Source organism: Rousettus aegyptiacus, unplaced genomic scaffold (assembly GCF_014176215.1).
Source record: "Rousettus aegyptiacus isolate mRouAeg1 unplaced genomic scaffold, mRouAeg1.p scaffold_m13_p_2, whole genome shotgun sequence".
NCBI lineage: Eukaryota > Metazoa > Chordata > Mammalia > Chiroptera > Pteropodidae > Rousettus > Rousettus aegyptiacus.
The window spans coordinates 131,632,759-131,651,690 of NW_023416295.1; the positions used below are offsets into that span (position 1 = coordinate 131,632,759).

Genomic DNA, 18,932 nt, shown 5'->3' on the forward strand with positions numbered 1-18,932 from the left:
GATTGCATAGACAAAGGGCTGGCGGGCTTCTGAGAGTCAGGATAGAATGTGAAGGGTAGCAGGTATATTGGGGTAGAGCTAGCCCAACCCGTTGCTCTGGAGTGAGCTGGCTGGCACTGAGGCTTTGTCTCCATCCTGGCAGCGCTGTTCCCACTGCACCAGGCTTGGTGCCTCCATCCCTTGCCGCTCACCTGGATGTCCACGGCTTTACCACTTCCCCTGTGCAACTGCCAGCGGTTCCTTCTTATCCATGAAAACACTGCAGCTGCTATGCCCGGAGCACAGTGAGGGTGCCACACATCTGGGTGAGAAGTCCTGTCCTTTGGACATCAGACAAATGAGGGACCAAGTGTGCCTGGGGTATCGTACTCTGCAGAGCACTCATTGATATCTATAATTTTACACTGTCACTTTGTCCCACTAAAATAGGTGTAATCTTTGAGAGTGCAGGAGCTTTGCCTGTCTTGTTTACCATGGTGTCTGCAATGCCTATAACAGTGCCTGGCATAAATTAGGCAGACACTCAGTAACTGTTTGTTATTTGTTCATTCTGGTCCATGGAATACCTGTTATATAAACAGTACTGTATTGAATCCTATGTGGAATTGATAGCTGACCTGTGTTTTCTGTACCTTCTCACTGCAGAAGAGGTTCGTTGTGCAGTATGTGAGGGGTCGGGGGAATTGTGTGACCTGTTCTTCTGTACCAGCTGTGGCCATCACTATCACGGGGCCTGCCTGGACACTGCTCTGACTGCCCGAAAGCGTGCTGGCTGGCAGTGTCCTGAATGCAAAGTGTGCCAAGCGTGCAGGTAGGAATGGAAGGGCAGGAGGGAAGCCTTTGACAAAGCGTAGGTTAGGATTGAAAATGAGGGCAGGGAGGACCCTGTTGTGTGCCCTGTCCCCCTGCAGGAAACCTGGGAATGACTCTAAGATGTTGGTCTGTGAGACATGTGACAAAGGATACCATACCTTCTGCCTAAAACCACCTATGGAGGAACTGCCTCCTCACTCTTGGAAGTGCAAGGTGAATGTCCTTGATCCTGTCTTATTCTCCCTAATTCTGCCTCTTGCAACATCTGGAATTTCTCTTTTCTAATGAGTCCTGTGCTCCTTCCAGTCTCTGCATTCTGACCAATACCTGTTTTGTTTTCTCTCTTCTTTTAGGCGTGCAGGGTATGCCGGGTCTGTGGGGCAGGCTCAGCAGAGCTGAATCCCAGCTCTGAGTGGTTTGAGAACTACTCACTCTGTCACCGCTGTCACAAAGCCCAGGGAGGACAACCTATCAGTTCTGTTGCTGAGCAGCATCCTGCTGTCTGTAGCAGGTAAATGGTGTGGACTGGAAGAGATTGGGCTGCGTGATTGAAAATATTGAGATTGGTAGGGGTCGTGTTAAAGCAAGGTGATTTTGAGAGGAGAGCCCTAAGGTGGGTGGTACAATCCATAGCATTCATGCCTCGCCTCAGTGTTGTGCTCTCTAGGAGTTGGTAGCCGATGAGAGCCACGGTGCCTGCTCCCCTGTACCCTCTGCAGATTCTCACCCTCAGAGCCTGGCGATCCCCCAACCGATGAGCCCGATGCTCTCTACGTTGCATGCCAAGAGCAGCCAAAGGGTGGGCACGTGACCTCTATGCAACCCAAGGAACTGGGGCCCCTGCAATGTGAAGCCAAACCACTAGGTGAGTAGAGTTTGAGGGACCCTAAAAGTAATCCCTTTCTATTCTGTGGCAAGGGACAGTTTCTGTTTTGCCCCAGACCCTGCATTTTCTGTGGAGTGGAGTTGAGCTCGGTAGGAGCATAGTGTGTTATGTCTACAGGGAGAGCAGGGGCCCAACTTGAGCCCCAGTTGGAGGCCCCCCTAAATGAGGAGATGCCACTGCTGCCCCCACCTGAGGAGTCGCCCCTGTCCCCACCACCTGAGGAATCACCCACATCCCCGCCGCCTGAGGCATCGCGTCTGTCCCCACCGCCTGAGGAATCACCCCTCTCTCCACCGCCTGAGGAGTCTCCTCTGTCTCCCCCACCTGAATCATCACCTTTTTCTCCACTGGAGGAATCACCTTTCTCTCCACCAGAGGAGTCTCCCCCATCTCACCCACTTGAAACACCTCTATCCCCACCACCTGAAGCATCACCTCTGTCCCCACCATTTGAGGAGTCTCCTCTATCTCCCCCGCCTGAGGAATTGCCCACTTCCCCACCACCTGAAGCATCTCGCCTGTCTCCACCACCTGAGGAGTCACCCATGTCCCCTCCACCTGAAGAGTCACCCATGTCTCCACCACCTGAGGCATCTCGTCTGTTCCCACCATTTGAAGAATCACCCCTGTCCCCCCCACCAGAGGAGTCTCCCCTTTCCCCACCACCTGAGGCATCACGGCTATCTCCACCACCTGAGGATTCACCCATGTCCCCACCACCTGAAGATTCACCTATGTCCCCCCCGCCTGAGGTATCACGCCTGTCTCCCTTGCCAGAGGTGTCACGCCTGTCCCCACCACCTGAGGAATCTCCCCTGTCCCCACCACCTGAGGAGTCTCCCACATCCCCACCACCTGAGGCTTCACGCCTATCCCCACCACCTGAGGACTCACCCGCATCCCCACCACCTGAAGACTTACCTGCTTCCCCACCACCGGAGGACTTGCTTATGTCCCCACCACTGGAGGAGTCACCCCTGTCACCACTGCCCGAGGAGCCGAGACTCTGCCCCCGGCCTGAGGAGCTGCGCCTGTCCCCTCAGCCTGAGGAGCTGCACCTATCTCCCACGACTGAGGAGCCATGCCTGTCCCCTCCACCTGAGGAGTCGCACTCGTTTCCCCGGCCTGAGAAGCCATGCCTGTCCCCTGCACCAGAGGAGCTGCTTCTGTCCCCCCGGCCTGAGGAGCTTCACCCGTCCCCCGAGCCTGAGGAGCCACGTCTGTCCCCTGCACCTGAGGAGCTGCACCTGTCCCCTTTGCCTGAAGATCCACATCAGTCCCCCATGGCTGAGGAGTTGCAACCATCTCCCGTGCCTGAGGAGCTGTGCCTGTCCCCCCAGCCTGACCAGCCGCGCCTGTCCCCCATGCTTGAGGAACCACACTTGTCCCCACGGCCTGAGGAGTCGCACCTGTCACCTCAGCCTGAAGAGCCACCTGAGGAGTCAGGCCTATGCCCTGCACCCGAGGAATTGCCCTTGTTCCTCCCACCTGGGGAGCCACCTTTATCCCCCTTGCTTGGAGAGCCGGCCCTGTCTGAGCCTGGGGAACCACCTCTGTCCCCTCTGCCTGAGGAGCTGCCCTTGTCCCCACCCGGGAAGCCCTCCATGTCACCTCAGCTAATGCCACCAGGTAAGGGGATATTAGTAACCCTTTGTTCTGGAACAGTCTTAATTCTTTATGGTACAGCTAATCTAACAGCCTCCCTTTTTCTCTTTTCCTTCAGATCCTCTTCCTCCTCCGCTCTCACCCATTGTCACAGCTGTGGCCCCACCAGCTCTGTCTCCTTTGGGGGAGTTAGAGTACCCCTTTGGTGCCAAAGGGGACAGTGATCCTGAGTCGCCATTGGCTGCTCCCATCCTAGAGACACCCATCAGCCCTCCACCAGAAGCTAACTGCACTGACCCTGAACCTGTACCCCCTATGATCCTTCCTCCATCTCCAGGTTCCCCAATGGGGCTGGCTTCTCCTATCCTGATGGAGCCCCTTCCCCCTCGGTGTTCTCCACTCCTCCAGCATTCCTTGCCTTCCCAGAACTCCCCTTCTTCCCAGTGTTCTCCTCCTGCTCTGCCATTGTCCATTCCCTTTCCACTGAGTCCTGTGGAGAAGGCAGTGGAGGTCTCAGATAAGGCTGAGCCACCCGAGGTGGAGACTGAGAAAGTCCCTGAACCTGAGTGCCCAGCCTTGGAGCCCAGCACTACTGGTCCTCTCCCCTCTCCTATGGGGAGCCTTTCTTGCCCTGCACCCAGCCCTGCCCCAGCCCTGGATGACTTCTCTGGCCTGGGGGAAGACACAGCTCCTCTGGATGGGACTGACACTCCTGGTTCCCAGCCAGAGGCTGGACAGACTCCTGGCAGTTTGGCTAGTGAACTTAAGGGTTCCCCTGTGCTCCTAGATCCCGAGGAGCTGGCCCCTGTGACCCCTATGGAGGTCTATGGCCCAGAATGCAAGCAGGCAGGACAGGGCTCACCCTGTGAAGAGCAAGAGGAGCCACGTGCACCAGTCGCCCCTACCCCACCTACTCTCATCAAATCTGACATCGTTAATGAGATCTCCAATCTGAGTCAGGGCGATGCCAGTGCCAGTTTCCCTGGCTCAGAGCCCCTGCTGGGCTCTCCCGACCCCGAGGGGGGCGGCTCCTTGTCTATGGAGTTGGGAGTATCTACAGATGTTAGTCCAGCCCGAGATGAAGGCTCCCTGCGGCTCTGTACTGACTCTCTGCCAGAGACTGATGACTCGCTGTTGTGTGATGCCGGGACAGCTGTCAGTGGAGGCAAAACTGAGGGGGATAAGGGGAGGCGACGCAGCTCCCCAGCTCGTTCTCGCATCAAACAGGTGAGGCGCTGTCCAGCATCATGCCACTGTCAGAGGTATACTCTTGTGTCACTCATATCTTCTACCTGGCTTAAAATCCTAGCCTCTTAGAGACCTTTGAGTCCACTCTTATTTTATTAAGAAGAATACTAATACATATAGAAGGAAGTGACTTGCCCTGCTTCATGGTTACTCAGTAATATAATTGAGACTAGAAACTCAGGTCTTTCAAGCCAGTCTTTTTTTATCATCATACCCCGTTTGTCACTCTTTCTTCTTGGGAGTAGAGCTAGCTATCTTATCTGTTGCTGAGAGCTGGCTTTTCCCCTGTTCTGCCTGGGATTCCTGGGCTTTATTTGTTGTCATATTCTGTCCGTTCGTCTCTTCTCATCCCTCCAAGACTGTGGATCCAATACAATAGCCCTGGACTTGCCCCTATAATCATCCCCTTCCCTTACTCAGGGTCGCAGCAGTAGTTTCCCAGGAAGACGCCGGCCACGTGGAGGAGCACATGGAGGACGTGGGAGAGGACGGGCCCGGCTAAAATCAACCACTTCTTCCATTGAGACTCTGGTAGTAAGGAGAGGCCTCCCATCCCCCAAACATGCTTCAGCTGGCCCCTTCAAGATTAAACACCCTTTAATCCTGCCAGTCCCCTGCACACTCTCTTGCCTGCCTGCTAGCTTAGGGCCTGTCCGGCTGTGTCTGTGCTCCTTCTATCCACTTGGCCCCCAGGCTTCTCTGAAATCTCTGCTGTCAGGCAAAGGCCCAGTTTGGGAGCTGGGGTGTTCTGCTTCTTAGTCCTGGCTCCTGGCCTTCATCTTAGCCAGGGCTTCATACCTCCTTCCCCCAGCACCAAAGAGGAAAGCAGATTAGTTGGGGCAGATTTAGCTACCTCACTTTCCACAACTCTCTGCCTATAAGGTTGCTGATATCGATAGCTCTCCCAGCAAGGAGGAAGAAGACGACGATGATGACACCATGCAAAATACTGTGGTTCTCTTCTCCAACACGGACAAGTTTGTTCTAATGCAGGTACCATATGTGACTGGTGTAGTCCTATCCTTACCAGCGAGACCTGGCAGACTGACATTTGGTGTATGTGTTTTGGTAGGAGGACATGTAGAAAACCAAGGATCTATTCAGGGGGTACCCAGCTAATTAGAAAACAGTGAATCAGAATCACGTTAATTTGTTTGTCCATCCATCAGATTTCTCTTGAGTGTCTCCTGAGCTAGGGTTTACAGCAGTGAAAAAGGCAGAAGTGATCTCTGCCTTGTGGAAGGTTATAGTCTAGGGAGCTTATGTGTATTTGCACCTGAACAATATCTTAGCTGGCAGAGTATTGTCATATGTGTTACTCTCAGCCTGACCTGTCTTTGTTCATCTTCTCTTCCTTTCACTTCTTACCTTTACCCACGTTAGGCTGTTTCAATTCAAATTGCCTGATCAGATGAGCAAAGCATGTTAGGAAGGAACGGAGTCCTGTGATAGGTCACGGTGTCCTGATGCTAGCTTTTGGTTCTCTGACTCCCTCAAATTAGAGTTGTAGTCAGTTGCTGGGACTGACTGACTGAGACGAAGAGACCTAGTTGGACATTGGGGTTTCTATATGTTTCCCCAGGACATGTGTGTGGTATGTGGCAGCTTTGGCCGGGGGGCAGAAGGCCATCTCCTTGCCTGTTCCCAGTGCTCACAGTGCTATCACCCTTACTGTGTCAACAGCAAGGTGAGTTCAGGGCCCAAGAGGCATGGTCTGGGGGATGGGGTCACTTATTTCTTATCCTAGGCCTCTGTCCTGGCCACACTACTTCTTAAAGTGGCCATTGGTCACTCATTAGTCACCAGTTTTTATCAAATTCATCCTGCGGAAAAGTACTTTGGAAATGGTGGCAGTCTTTGTAGTTTTTTGGTGGTATACCATGACTTGCTGGTATAATTCTATCATAGAAATATGAGAACTTTACTAATAGAAAACACGATGTAGTCTGGAGATAAAATGTAAAATCAAAATCATAAGCAAATGTCTATAAAGAGAAAATAGTGTTTTTGACCCAAGCATGATCAGTTGTTTTGGGGTTTTTATTAATGTTAAATTAGAACTTGTTCACTGCTGACATTCACTAACTTGTAACAGTAGCAGGTATTAAATGTTTAAAAAAAATTAGGGGAAATACAAGCTAATTCTACCCATAGTCTTTTCAGGAACTTGGCTAGTGAAAGATTGCCATTCTCTTCTCGTAATAAGGCAGTGGCCCAGTGAGGTTTTTCCTTAAATAGCTGAGATCCTGGGAGCCTAAGTTTAGGGCCACTGTTTTTGGGATGAGGGTATTCTGCATAGCCTCCCTATGCTCAAATGGATGTCTGGCCTGGGCACTGGGGTCCTCCAGGCCCATGCACATAAGTTCCCCCTTTTCCTAAGAACTCTGTCCTCCCCTCTGCATCACACCCTGAGGAATTGCCATCTTTTGCACCAGATCACCAAGGTGATGCTGCTAAAGGGCTGGCGTTGTGTGGAGTGCATCGTGTGTGAGGTGTGTGGTCAGGCCTCAGACCCCTCACGCCTGCTGCTCTGTGATGACTGTGATATTAGCTACCACACGTATTGCTTGGATCCCCCACTGCTCACCGTGCCCAAAGGCGGCTGGAAGTGCAAGTGGTAAGGCAATCCGGGATCTTCAGAGGGGCCTGGGCCTGAGATGTCAGAGCAGTTGTGATGTTGACTGTATGACAGGGACTGGGTTTAGAAGACCAGGCTGTTCATTTGGTTCTCAGGCCACCTTGGGATGCCTTGGGTAGGTTAGGTACTGAGGATATGTTATTCTGCTCCCACCAGGTGTGTGTCTTGTATGCAGTGTGGGGCTGCCTCCCCTGGCTTTCACTGTGAATGGCAGAATAGTTATACACACTGTGGGCCCTGTGCAAGCCTGGTGACCTGCCCTATCTGTCATGCCCCATACGTGGAAGAGGATCTACTAATCCAGTGCCGCCACTGTGAACGGTGAGGGTGCCCCTTTCCCCTTGTATTGGCTCCCTCTTCTCTGTTTTCAGCTTCACATTTTCTGAGTTTATTTCTTCCTGTCTCCTTTCTCCCAGGTGGATGCATGCCAGCTGTGAGAGCCTCTTTACAGAGGATGATGTGGAGCAGGCAGCTGATGAGGGCTTTGACTGTGTCTCCTGCCAGCCTTACGTGGTAAAGCCTGCTGGTGAGTACCAGGTGGAGGGAGAGGAGAAGTCAGGGCTGGGGTACCTTGCTTTAGGACAGGGCCTCAAGCTGCCTTGGTTTGTCCTCCTCTTCACAGCGCCTGTTGCACCTCCAGAGTTGGTGCCTATGAAGGTGAAAGAGCCAGGTGAGTCACAGAAATTCCGAATGCCAAAGCCAGAGGAGAACTTAGACACTGTCTAGTCCAGCTCCAAACTCCTAACTTCATCTCATTTTCAGAATAGGAAACTATTACCCGTGGAGATTGAGTGGCCTGCCCAAGGTCACCCAGTAGGTAGTGACAAAGTTATGACTACAACCAAGGCCTCTAGTTTCCCAGGCAGAGTTCCTTCTGCCAGGCAACATGGCCTTGTACTGTCAGCATCTCATCTCCAGAGAGCACAGGACACTGCTCTGTTTCTTCAGTGAAGGGGCTGGGGCCACCTCCTCCTCCATCATGATGTAGGCACTGCTTCTGGTATTTGAGGCATTCAGCTGGCATTCAGCAAGTAGGGACCCACCTAGCCCCAGACAACTACAGCATATGTTTAGTGAACCTAGAGTTAATCATACGCAAAGTCAGGCTTCTGCAGTAGCAGTCTTTGATTTTTCTCTGGATCACTGATGGAGAACTTGGACCTCAGCTAGTGCCCAGTGATGGCCTGTCTTCTCCACCTCTCAGACCCCAGGTTAGACTTTGTCTGGTGTGTCTTTTTCTCACTGCTTTTGTTCCACCTGATGACTTAGGCTGAAACTTGGAGTTCTGGTTTCCCTGGGGCCTCCATCCAAGGTCACATGTTCTTCCCCTTTGTGCAGAGCCCCAATACTTTCGCTTCGAAGGTGTGTGGCTGACAGAAACTGGCATGGCTGTGCTGCGTAACTTGACCATGTCACCTCTGCATAAGCGGCGCCAGCGGCGAGGACGGCTTGGCCTCCCCGGTGAGGCTGGGCTGGAGGGTTCTGAGCCCTCAGATGCCCTTGGCCCTGATGACAAGAAGGATGGGGACCTGGACACTGATGAGCTGCTCAAGAGTGAAGGTCAGGCTGAGGAATCTCAAGGAATGCCACAGTAGTGGGAGCACACCTGTGAGAATTGGATGTAGGGTGGGAGCAACATTGCCACTCCTAGTCACTCTCAAGCTACTGTTGGTTTTGTCCAAATGACTGTGGCAGGGCACTTGGCTCTCTGTTCTTGGGTGGCAGGATGACAAGGTTAAAAGGGCCCATGCCTCTGCTTTGTCCCCATACATAGGTGGTGTGGAGCACATGGAGTGTGAAATTAAACTGGAGGGCCCCGTCAGCCCTGATGTGGAGCCTGGCAAAGAGGAAACCGAGGAGAGCAAAAAACGCAAACGCAAACCCTATCGGCCTGGTGAGCCCCTGGGATGGGGAGTTGGGCGGGGAGGGGAGGCTCACCAAGTTCCCTAGTGGCTTCTCAGCCTCAACTCTGCCTCCTCACAGGCATTGGTGGTTTCATGGTGCGACAGCGGAAATCCCACACACGTGTGAAAAAGGGGCCTGCTGCACAGGCGGAGGTGTTGAGTGGGGATGGGCAGCCCGACGAGGGTGAGACGGGTGAGGGCTCCAATGGGCCTGGGAGAAAGGGGGGGTGGACACAGGATCTATAGGGCACTGCCAGGGAGGCCCTGAGGGAAGGCTTACTGAAAGGTTCAAGAGGGTGGTGGGCCCAGTTTTTGTTGGGGGAGAGAACAGGTAGACAGCATCCTCAGCGTCCCCAGAGAAGCTGACACCTATTCTGTCCCCAGTGATGCCTGCTGACCTACCTGCAGAGGGCTCTGTGGACCAGAGCTTAGCTGATGGGGACGAGAAGAAGAAGCAGCAGCAGCGGCGAGGGCGCAAGAAGAGCAAACTAGAGGACATGTTTCCTGCCTACCTGCAGGTGGGTCTTAGGCTTCAAGGGGTGAAGGGATTGTCTGTTTTGCAGGGATTGAAAAAGCCTGTTTTTTCCTGCCTCCTCCTACAGGAAGCCTTCTTTGGGAAGGAGTTGCTGGACCTGAGCCGGAAGGCCCTTTTTGCAGTTGGGGTGGGCCGGCCAAGCTTTGCACTAGGAACCCCAAAAGCTAAAGGGGATGGAGGCTCAGATAGGAAGGAGCTCCCTACCTCACAGAAAGGTCAGTCATGTGGGGGTGAATTGGTCTGAAGGGACCCAGTTTTCCTCTGTGCTTAGGACTTGATAAGGGAATTTAGTGTGGAATAGGTTGGTCTCCAGGAGTTGAGTGTGGGCCAAGGACCCTGGTCTGTTGAGCTGGGGACCCATTCTGGGCTTCAGATGTAAGGCATCTCTGATTGGAATGGCAACTATTGCTTGTAGGAGATGATGGTCCAGATGTTGCAGATGAAGAATCCCGTGTCCCTGAGGGCAAAGCTGATACACCAGGTGAGGGCTGCAGGGGAGACTGCGTCCTAGCTTGGTTTTGCCTCTGTCAACCTATTCTGCCCCTGAGCACCATCAGAGCTGGAGGCTGGTACTTTCGTACTGGCCTTGGCTGATGGGTTTCTCCTGGCCGTTGCAGGACCTGAGGATGGGGGTGTAAAGGCATCCCCAGCACCCAGTGACCCTGAGAAGCCAAGCACCCCAGGAGAAGGGATGCTTAGCTCTGACTTAGACAGGATCCCCACAGAAGGTGAGTCTGTGACTTGCATTCTTCAAGTGTCAGGGTCCTCTGTGGGAAAAAGAAAGTCCTGCCTATGGGACTTTCATTTGTATAGTTTCCGATGGGGAGTCCTGGGCACCTCCCCTGGCCATGACCATTTGTAGACCTGTGGTGTCCCCTCAACTCCCTAGTCTGCCTCATCAGCATCCTCCATCAATCCCCCACAGAGCTGCCCAAGATGGAATCCAAGGACCTGCAGCAGCTCTTCAAGGATGTTCTGGGTTCTGAACGAGAGCAGCATCTGGGTTGTGGAACCCCTGGCCTAGATGGCAGCCGTACTCCACTTCAGAGGCCCTTTCTTCAAGGTGATATGGGTGGGAGTGGTTCGAAGACTCGATAGGCAGATATGGCCAAGCTTGTCCTCAAGAGGAGCCACTTGCTCCCTTTCTCTGATCTTGTGCCTCTTATAGGTGGACTCCCTTTGGGCAGTCTCCCCTCCAGCAGCCCAATGGACTCCTACCCAGGCCTCTGCCAGTCCCCATTCCTGGATTCTAGGTTGGTATCTATGCTTAACTGTCATGGGTCATCTCTGTTGTTCCTTCCCTCGAACTGGGTCAGTGCTGAGGGAGGGACCTTGGACTCTTGGGTACTGCTGTAGCTGTACTTCCCCATGCTCCTCTTCACCCCTTTGTTAGTGGCCCTCCTCTGGTTGGGGCAGAGCAGTGGCCTAGGACCTCTGGGCAGTTTGTTTGGGGTTGGGTATAACATCCCTGCCCGCTGTGACTCTCTGCCCCTGCGCCCCAGGGAGCGCGGGGGCTTCTTTAGCCCGGAACCCGGTGAGCCAGACAGCCCCTGGACAGGCTCAGGGGGCACCACGCCCTCCACACCCACCACACCCACCACAGAGGGTGAGGGCGACGGGCTCTCCTATAACCAGCGGAGTCTTCAGCGCTGGGAGAAGGACGAGGAGTTGGGGCAACTCTCCACCATCTCGCCTGTGCTCTATGCCAACATTAACTTTCCCAATCTCAAGCAAGATTACCCAGGTACCTGTGGGACAAGGGTAAGGGACATGACAACCTGGTAACATGGCGGGTGCAGGGGTGCAACCTGCCAGGTCTCCTAATGCAATCCCTCTACCTTCAGACTGGTCTAGCCGTTGCAAACAAATCATGAAGCTCTGGAGAAAAGTTCCAGCCACTGACAAAGCTCCCTACCTGGTGAGACAGAAGGAAACCTGGGTCGACATGGAAACTGAGAGGGGGTGGTGTTTGGGAAAATTCACCTTAGTTCTTTCCCTTCCTTGCTTCTAAAGCAACTGGGCCAGAAGGGATCAGCTTTTGGGTAGGGAGTGTGAGTGACATGAGGGATGGGGGTTGGGCATTAGACTAAGCCGTAGGCCTAAAGCCATGTTTCTATCCCTCAGCAAAAGGCCAAAGATAATCGGGCGGCTCACCGCATCAACAAGGTGCAAAAGGTGAGTGGGGGCCAGGCTGGTCTGCGCCATTGAAGTCCTGTAGCTGGTGGCCTATCTCAGGGTGGGGGGATGTAGGGCCTGCCACAGCAGCCTGATTGCTCTGTGCCTGGTCTCCTCCCGTAGCAGGCTGAGAGCCAGATCAACAAGCAGACCAAGGTGGGCGACATGGCCCGTAAGACTGACCGACCGGCCCTACATCTCCGCATTCCCCCCCAGCCAGGGGCACTGGGCAGTCCGCCCCCCGCTGCTGCCCCCACCATTTTCATTGGCAGCCCCACTACCCCCGCCGGCTTGTCTACCTCTGCGGACGGGTTCCTGAAGCCGCCGGCGGGCACAGTGCCCGGCCCCGACTCGCCCGGTGAGCTCTTCCTCAAGCTCCCACCCCAGGTGCCCGCCCAAGTGCCTTCGCAGGATCCCTTTGGACTGGCCCCCGCCTATGCTCTGGAGTCCCGCTTTCCCACAGCACCACCAACCTATCCTCCCTATCCTAGCTCAACTGGGGCCCCTGTGCAGCCCCCGACGCTGGGTGCCTCATCTCGTTCTGGGACTAGCCAGCCAGGGGAATTCCACACTACCCCACCTGGCACCCCGCGACACCAGCCCTCTACACCTGACCCCTTCCTCAAACCCCGCTGCCCTTCATTGGACAACCTGGCTGTACCTGAGAGCCCAGGGGTAGGGGGTAGCAAGGCTTCCGAGCCCCTGCAGTCACCCCTGCCTTTTGGGGAGTCTCGGAAAGCCCTGGAGGTGAAGAAGGAAGAGCTTGGGGCATCCTCTCCTAGCTATGGGCCCCCAAATCTGGGCTTCGTTGACTCACCCTCCTCAGGCCCCCACCTGAGCAGCCTGGAGCTAAAGGCACCTGATGTCTTCAAAGCCCCCCTGACCCCTCGGGCATCTCAGGTAGAGCCCCAGAGCCCGGGCTTGGGCCTAAGGCCCCAGGAGCCACCCCCTGCCCAGGCTTTGGCCCCTTCTCCCCCTAGCCACTCGGATATCTTTCGCCCTGGTCCCTACCCTGACCCCTATGCCCAGCCCCCATTGACCCCTCGGCCACAACCCCCACCCCCTGAGAGCTGCTGTGCCCTGCCCCCTCGCTCACTGCCCTCCGACCCTTTCTCCCGAGTACCTGCCAGTCCCCAGTCCCAGTCCAGCTCCCAGTCCCCATTGACACCCCGTCCTCTGTCTGCTGAGGCTTTCTGCCCATCCCCTGTGACACCTCGCTTCCAGTCCCCTGATCCTTACTCCCGCCCACCCTCCCGCCCTCAGTCCCGTGACCCGTTTGCCCCATTGCATAAGCCACCCCGACCCCAGCCCCCTGAAGTTGCCTTCAAGGCTGGGCCTCTAGCCCACACTCCTCTGGGGGCTGGGGGCTTCCCAGCAGCCCTGCCCTCAGGTCCGGCAGGTGAGCTTCATGCCAAGGTCCCAAGTGGGCAGCCCCCAAATTTCGCCCGGTCCCCTGGGACAGGTGCATTTGTGGGTGCCCCTTCTTCTATGCGTTTTACTTTCCCTCAGGCAGTAGGGGAGCCTTCTTCCCTAAAGCCCCCTGTCCCTCAGCCTGGTCTCCCTCCACCCCATGGGATCAACAGCCATTTTGGGCCTGGCCCTAATTTGGGCAAGCCTCAAAGCACAAACTACTCAGTAGCCACAGGGAACTTCCACCAATCGGGCAGCCCCCTGGGATCCAGCAGCGGGTCTACAGGAGAGGGCTATGGGCTGTCCCCACTACGACCCCCGTCAGTCCTACCACCACCTGCACCCGATGGATCCCTTCCTTACCCGCTCCATGGAGCCTCACAGCGGGCTGGCATCACCTCTCCAGTCGATAAGCGAGAAGACCCAGGGGCTGGAATGGCCAGCTCTTTGGCAGCACCCGAACTTCCAGGTACCCAGGACCCAGGCATCTCTACCCTCAGCCAAACAGAGCTGGAGAAGCAACGGCAGGTGAGTCAACATCGTGGAGCTGAGCCCCCTATATCTCTACTGTGCCAGCTCTGTGATTGGAGTAGGACAGACAGACAGACTTCTCATCTCTGTTCTCTGCATAGCGTCAGCGACTGCGGGAGCTTCTGATTCGGCAGCAGATCCAGCGCAACACCCTGCGGCAAGAGAAGGAAACAGCTGCAGCAGCTGCAGGAGCAGTGGGGCCCCCAGGCAGCTGGGGTGCTGAGTCTAGCAGCCCTGCCTTTGAGCAGCTGAATCGAGGCCAGACTCCCTTCGCTGGGACCCAGGTAAGTAGAGTCGCAAGGGGTGGTGGTCCCAGGATATTGAAGGTGGCCCTATCTTTATCTACCTTTATCTTTCCTAGGACAAGAGCAGTCTTGTGGGGCTGCCCCCCAGCAAGTTGGGTGGCCCCATCCTGGGGCCAGGGGCTTTCCCCAGTGATGACCGACTCTCCCGGCCACCTCCACCAGCCACTCCTTCCTCTATGGATGTAAATAGCCGGTGAGGCTCAAGGGGGTTCCCTGAGGATTCACTGTTGTATGCTGCCTCTGATTCACCTGTTTCTCTAGTTCTTCTACAGTATCATTTACTCTTCTTCTTCCCTACTCCTCCCTCACTGTATTAACTTCACCCTTCCCCACTGTCCTTGGTTCATGTTCTAGTTCTTCATCCTGGTGTTATCTTACTGACTACTTCATATTCTTTCAGGCAACTGGTGGGAGGCTCCCAAGCCTTCTATCAGCGAGCACCCTATCCTGGGTCCCTGCCCTTACAGCAGCAGCAGCAGCAGCAGCAGCAGCAGCAGCACTTGTGGCAGCAGCAGCAGCAGCAGCAGCAGCAGCAACAACAACAGCAGCAGCAGCAGCAGCAGGCAACAGCAGCAACCTCCATGAGACTTGCCATGTCTACTCGCTTTCCGTCAGCTCCTGGGCCTGAACTTGGCCGCCAAGCCCTAGGTTCCCCCTTGGTGGGACTTCCCACCCGCTTGTCTGGCCCTGGTGAACCAGTGCCTGGTCCAGCTGGTCCTGCCCAATTCATTGAGTTGCGGCACAATGTACAGAAAGGACTAGGACCTGGGGGGTCTCCATTTCCTGGTCAAGGCCCCCATCAAAGACCCCGTTTTTACCCTGTAAGTGAGGATTCCCACCGACTGGCTACTGAAGGGCTTCGCAGCCTAGCGGTATCAGGCCTTCCTCCACAGAAACCCTCAGCCCTGCCGGCACCTGAACTGAACAACAGTCTCCATCCAGCGCCCCACACGAAGGGTCCCACCTTGCCCACTGGTTTGGAGCTGGTTAGCCGGCCCCCCTCAAGCACTGAACTTGGCCGTCCCCCTCCTCTGGCCCTGGAAACTGGGAAGTTACCCTGTGAGGACGCTGAACTGGATGATGACTTTGATGCCCACAAAGCCCTAGAGGATGATGAGGAGCTTGCTCACCTGGGCCTGGGTGTGGATGTGGCCAAAGGAGATGATGAGCTTGGCACCTTGGAAAACCTGGAAACCAATGACCCCCACCTTGATGACTTGCTCAATGGGGATGAGTTTGATCTACTAGCCTATACTGACCCTGAGTTGGACAATGGGGACAAGAAAGACATCTTCAATGAGCACCTGAGGCTGGTAGAGTCAGCCAATGAAAAAGCCGAACGGGAGGCCCTGCTGCGGGGGGTGGAGCCAGGACCCTTGGGCCCTGAGGAGCGCCCTCCCCCTGCTGTTGATACCTGTGAGTCCCGTCTGGCACCGGTGCTCCCTGAGGTGAAACCCAAGGTGGAGGAAGGTGGACGCCACCCTTCCCCTTGCCAATTCACCATCACCACCCCCAAGGTGGAGACAGCACCTGCCACCACTTCCCTAGGCCTGGGGCTAAAGCCAGGACAGAGTGTGATGGGCAGCCGGGACACACGGATGGGCACAGGGCCCTTTTCTAGCAGTGGGCATACAGCTGAGAAGGGCCCCTTTGGAGCCACAGGAGGACCACCACCAGCTCACCTGTTGACCCCCAGCCCACTGAGTGGCCCAGGAGGGTCCTCCCTGCTGGAAAAATTTGAGCTAGAGAGTGGGGCCCTGACCTTGCCCAGTGGACATGCAGCATCTGGGGATGAGCTGGACAAGATGGAGAGTTCACTGGTAGCCAGTGAGTTACCCCTGCTTATCGAGGACCTGTTGGAACATGAGAAAAAGGAGCTGCAGAAGAAGCAGCAGCTTTCAGCACAGCTGCAGCCTGTGCAGCAGCAGCAACAGCAGCATTCTCTACTAACCACACCAGGCCCTACTCAAGCCATGTCTTTGCCACATGAAGGCTCTTCCAATTTGGCTGGGTCCCAACAGCAGCTTATTCTGGGACTTGGAGGTCCCCGACAGCCAGGCTTATCCCAACCACTTGTGCCCACTCAACCACCAGCTCATTCCCTCCAGCAGCGCCTGGCCCCATCCATGGCCATGGTGTCCAACCAAGGGCATATGCTAAGTGGGCAGCATGGGGGGCAGGCAGGCTTGGTGCCCCAGCAGAGCCCACAGCCAGTGCTGGCCCAGAAGCCCATGGGTACCATGCCACCTTCCATGTGCATGAAACCCCAACAGCTGGCGATGCAGCAACAGCTGGCTAACAGCTTCTTCCCTGATACAGGTAACCACAGCTCGGGGTACTAGATTAGTTAACTTGGGTGATAACTGTTACCGCAAAATGGGCACTGAGGCTGCAGACCTAAGATAATCCGTAGTTAAGGGAGATGGGACACACAGTTTTGGCTAAACACCATACTAGTGGTGTAGGCAGAAGCACTGTGGCTTTTTAAAAAAGTGAGAAACAGTGACTGGCAGATAATAGGCATTCAGTTGTTCAAGGGAGTGAATGAGTTGAATACATGGAACCTGATTAGCAAAGGCTTTGTAGCTGTGGTGAAACAAGATTAGGGCTTAGAGGGAAGTGGTGTAAGAGAAAGCACTCCAGGTAAGTGAAAAGACTTGAGTAAGACCATAGTGGCAGGAAAGCCAGTGGGGGCTACTTGGAGACTATGAGTGAACCGGTTAGGTTGGTGTAGACTGTACAGAGGGAAGTGAGTGGGTACTGCCATAATTTTGGAGAGGTAAGAAGCAGGGACAGATTGAAGACCTCAAACTGTAATAGTGTTTATTAAGTAATTATTACTTGCCATGCAGTATACTGAGCACTTTACATTCATCATATAACCATCACAACAAACTCATTAAAACAGTTCCTGTTATTGATTATAGAAAAAACTGAGGCATGGAGGTTAAGTAGCTTGCCCAAGATCACACAACTAACAGAGCTAGAGTTTGAACCCTGGCCCCCCTGTCTTAAACTGCTTCAGAATATCAAGGGAGGGAGTTTGGTTAGTTAGAAAGTGAGGAGTCGGTTAAGTTTTCTGAGCAGTGGAGAAATGTGCAGTGTGCAATATTTTAGGAAGATTGAAGTTTCTGGTGGTTGCTTATTTCTTCTTTGCTACCCAGCATCCTGGACAGGCAGGAGAGAGTGCTGTTTGTGATACGTGTGGGGCCCAAAACGGCTCTGGCATCTAAGGCTTTAGCACAGGGCCCATGTCTTGGGTTCTTGGGCTGCACTATTTGCCTTAAGAACACTACTCATGAAGAACGCTTTCTAGGTCATAAAGTGTATAGCTAACCCTTGAATAGTGCAGGGTTAGGAGTACTGACCCCCATGTAGTCAAAAATCTGTATAACTTTTGCGTCTCCAAAAAAATTAACCACTAATAGTCTCCTATTGATCAGAAGAAGCCTTATTGATAACATGAACAGTCAGTTAACACCTGTTTTGTATGTTTTATGTATTTTATACTCTACTTTTACAATAATGTAAGAGAAAAAAAGGTCTTTAAAATCATAAGAAATAAAAAGCTTATACTTTTTGAATACATTCACATTTACAGTATTGAAAAAAGTCTGCATTTAAGTGGACTCGTGCTGTTCAAACCTGTGTTGTTCAAGGGTTAACTCTACTTTTGTCAGGTGATCTCAGTAGTTCCATGAGGTAGGCAAAGTAGGGAGTTATGATCTCTATCAAATAGTGGAGGCTCAGGTAAAATAACATTGATATATTGACTCAGCAGATATTTACTGAATACCTTTTCCTAGCAGTGTGCAAGTTAAAACAGGGCCATGTGTCCTGTGAATAACAGCTGAGTCACCCAGGCTGTCTGGCTCCTGGTCCACTGGTCTTTCCATCATGCATGACAATGCTTTGCTTGGTTTGGTAGAGGTCCAGGTGTCGGAAGGAACAGCAGACATAGAATAGGAGCATTAACCCAAATGCCCAGCTCACTTGGGTCTTTCCTGTCCAGACCTGGACAAATTTGCTGCAGAAGATATCATCGATCCCATTGCAAAGGCCAAGATGGTGGCTTTGAAAGGCATCAAGAAGGTGATGGCTCAGGGCAGCATTGGAGTGGCACCTGGTATGAACAGGTAGGACTTGGGGAGTAGGAGTGTTGGCTCCTTCCCTTCTCCTTCCTGATACCCCTTTATACTTTACTGCCTCTTTGCTTTTCAACTTTCCCTGTCACCAACACTTCTTATTTACTTTGGCGGACTCTAGGCAACAAGTGTCCTTGCTAGCCCAGAGGCTCTCAGGGGGGCCTGGCAGTGATCTGCAGAACCATGTGGCAGCTGGGAGTGGCCAAGTAAGTGGTCAGGTGGGAGTAAGAACTTGTGTCCCATGCCATTAGGCCACCCTTCTTAGGGCCTGGTATAGAACAGTGACACTTTAGCAGGCTCTTTCATCACAGGAGCGGAGTGCCAGTGACCCCTCCCAGCCTCGTCCTAATCCACCCACTTTTGCCCAAGGAGTGATCAGTGAGTATGAGGATGGGGAGGAGTGCATAAGAAAGTGGCTTGGGGTATGTTGAGGCAGAGGGATTAGGGTCACCATTTTGCAGGTCCTGATACCTAGCTTCCTTTCCCAGATGAGGCTGACCAACGGCAATATGAGGAGTGGCTGTTCCATACTCAACAGCTCCTACAGATGCAGCTGAAGGTGCTAGAGGAGCAGATCGGTGTGCACCGCAAGTCCCGGAAGGCTCTATGTGCCAAGCAGCGCACTGCCAAAAAGGCTGGCCGAGAGTTCCCAGAGGCTGATGCTGAGAAGCTCAAGCTGGTCACAGAGCAGCAGAGCAAAATCCAGAAACAGCTGGATCAGGTTGGAAAAGCAGGCT

General features: G+C 54.0%; 1 protein-coding gene across 1 annotated transcript in view; it reads left to right on the forward strand.

The window, feature by feature from the left end:
- The window catches only part of KMT2D (lysine methyltransferase 2D), a 39,680-nt gene that overhangs the window by 6,613 nt on the left and 14,135 nt on the right, over positions 1–18,932 (forward strand). Inside the window, exons 6-39 of the mRNA XM_016151758.2 lie at positions 143–305; positions 646–811; positions 912–1,026; positions 1,167–1,324; positions 1,533–1,678; positions 1,817–3,328; positions 3,423–4,531; positions 4,973–5,086; positions 5,435–5,545; positions 6,135–6,239; positions 6,988–7,169; positions 7,347–7,511; positions 7,607–7,716; positions 7,813–7,860; positions 8,529–8,750; positions 8,965–9,084; positions 9,174–9,278; positions 9,479–9,612; positions 9,697–9,844; positions 10,045–10,110; positions 10,247–10,357; positions 10,555–10,692; positions 10,798–10,882; positions 11,132–11,373; positions 11,474–11,547; positions 11,754–11,804; positions 11,928–13,742; positions 13,847–14,029; positions 14,107–14,243; positions 14,451–16,369; positions 18,063–18,186; positions 18,317–18,401; positions 18,507–18,573; positions 18,684–18,916. Coding sequence (XP_016007244.2) covers positions 143–305; positions 646–811; positions 912–1,026; positions 1,167–1,324; positions 1,533–1,678; positions 1,817–3,328; positions 3,423–4,531; positions 4,973–5,086; positions 5,435–5,545; positions 6,135–6,239; positions 6,988–7,169; positions 7,347–7,511; positions 7,607–7,716; positions 7,813–7,860; positions 8,529–8,750; positions 8,965–9,084; positions 9,174–9,278; positions 9,479–9,612; positions 9,697–9,844; positions 10,045–10,110; positions 10,247–10,357; positions 10,555–10,692; positions 10,798–10,882; positions 11,132–11,373; positions 11,474–11,547; positions 11,754–11,804; positions 11,928–13,742; positions 13,847–14,029; positions 14,107–14,243; positions 14,451–16,369; positions 18,063–18,186; positions 18,317–18,401; positions 18,507–18,573; positions 18,684–18,916 — 10,263 coding nt within the window. The remainder of the gene's footprint in view (positions 1–142; positions 306–645; positions 812–911; positions 1,027–1,166; positions 1,325–1,532; positions 1,679–1,816; positions 3,329–3,422; positions 4,532–4,972; positions 5,087–5,434; positions 5,546–6,134; positions 6,240–6,987; positions 7,170–7,346; positions 7,512–7,606; positions 7,717–7,812; positions 7,861–8,528; positions 8,751–8,964; positions 9,085–9,173; positions 9,279–9,478; positions 9,613–9,696; positions 9,845–10,044; positions 10,111–10,246; positions 10,358–10,554; positions 10,693–10,797; positions 10,883–11,131; positions 11,374–11,473; positions 11,548–11,753; positions 11,805–11,927; positions 13,743–13,846; positions 14,030–14,106; positions 14,244–14,450; positions 16,370–18,062; positions 18,187–18,316; positions 18,402–18,506; positions 18,574–18,683; positions 18,917–18,932) is intronic.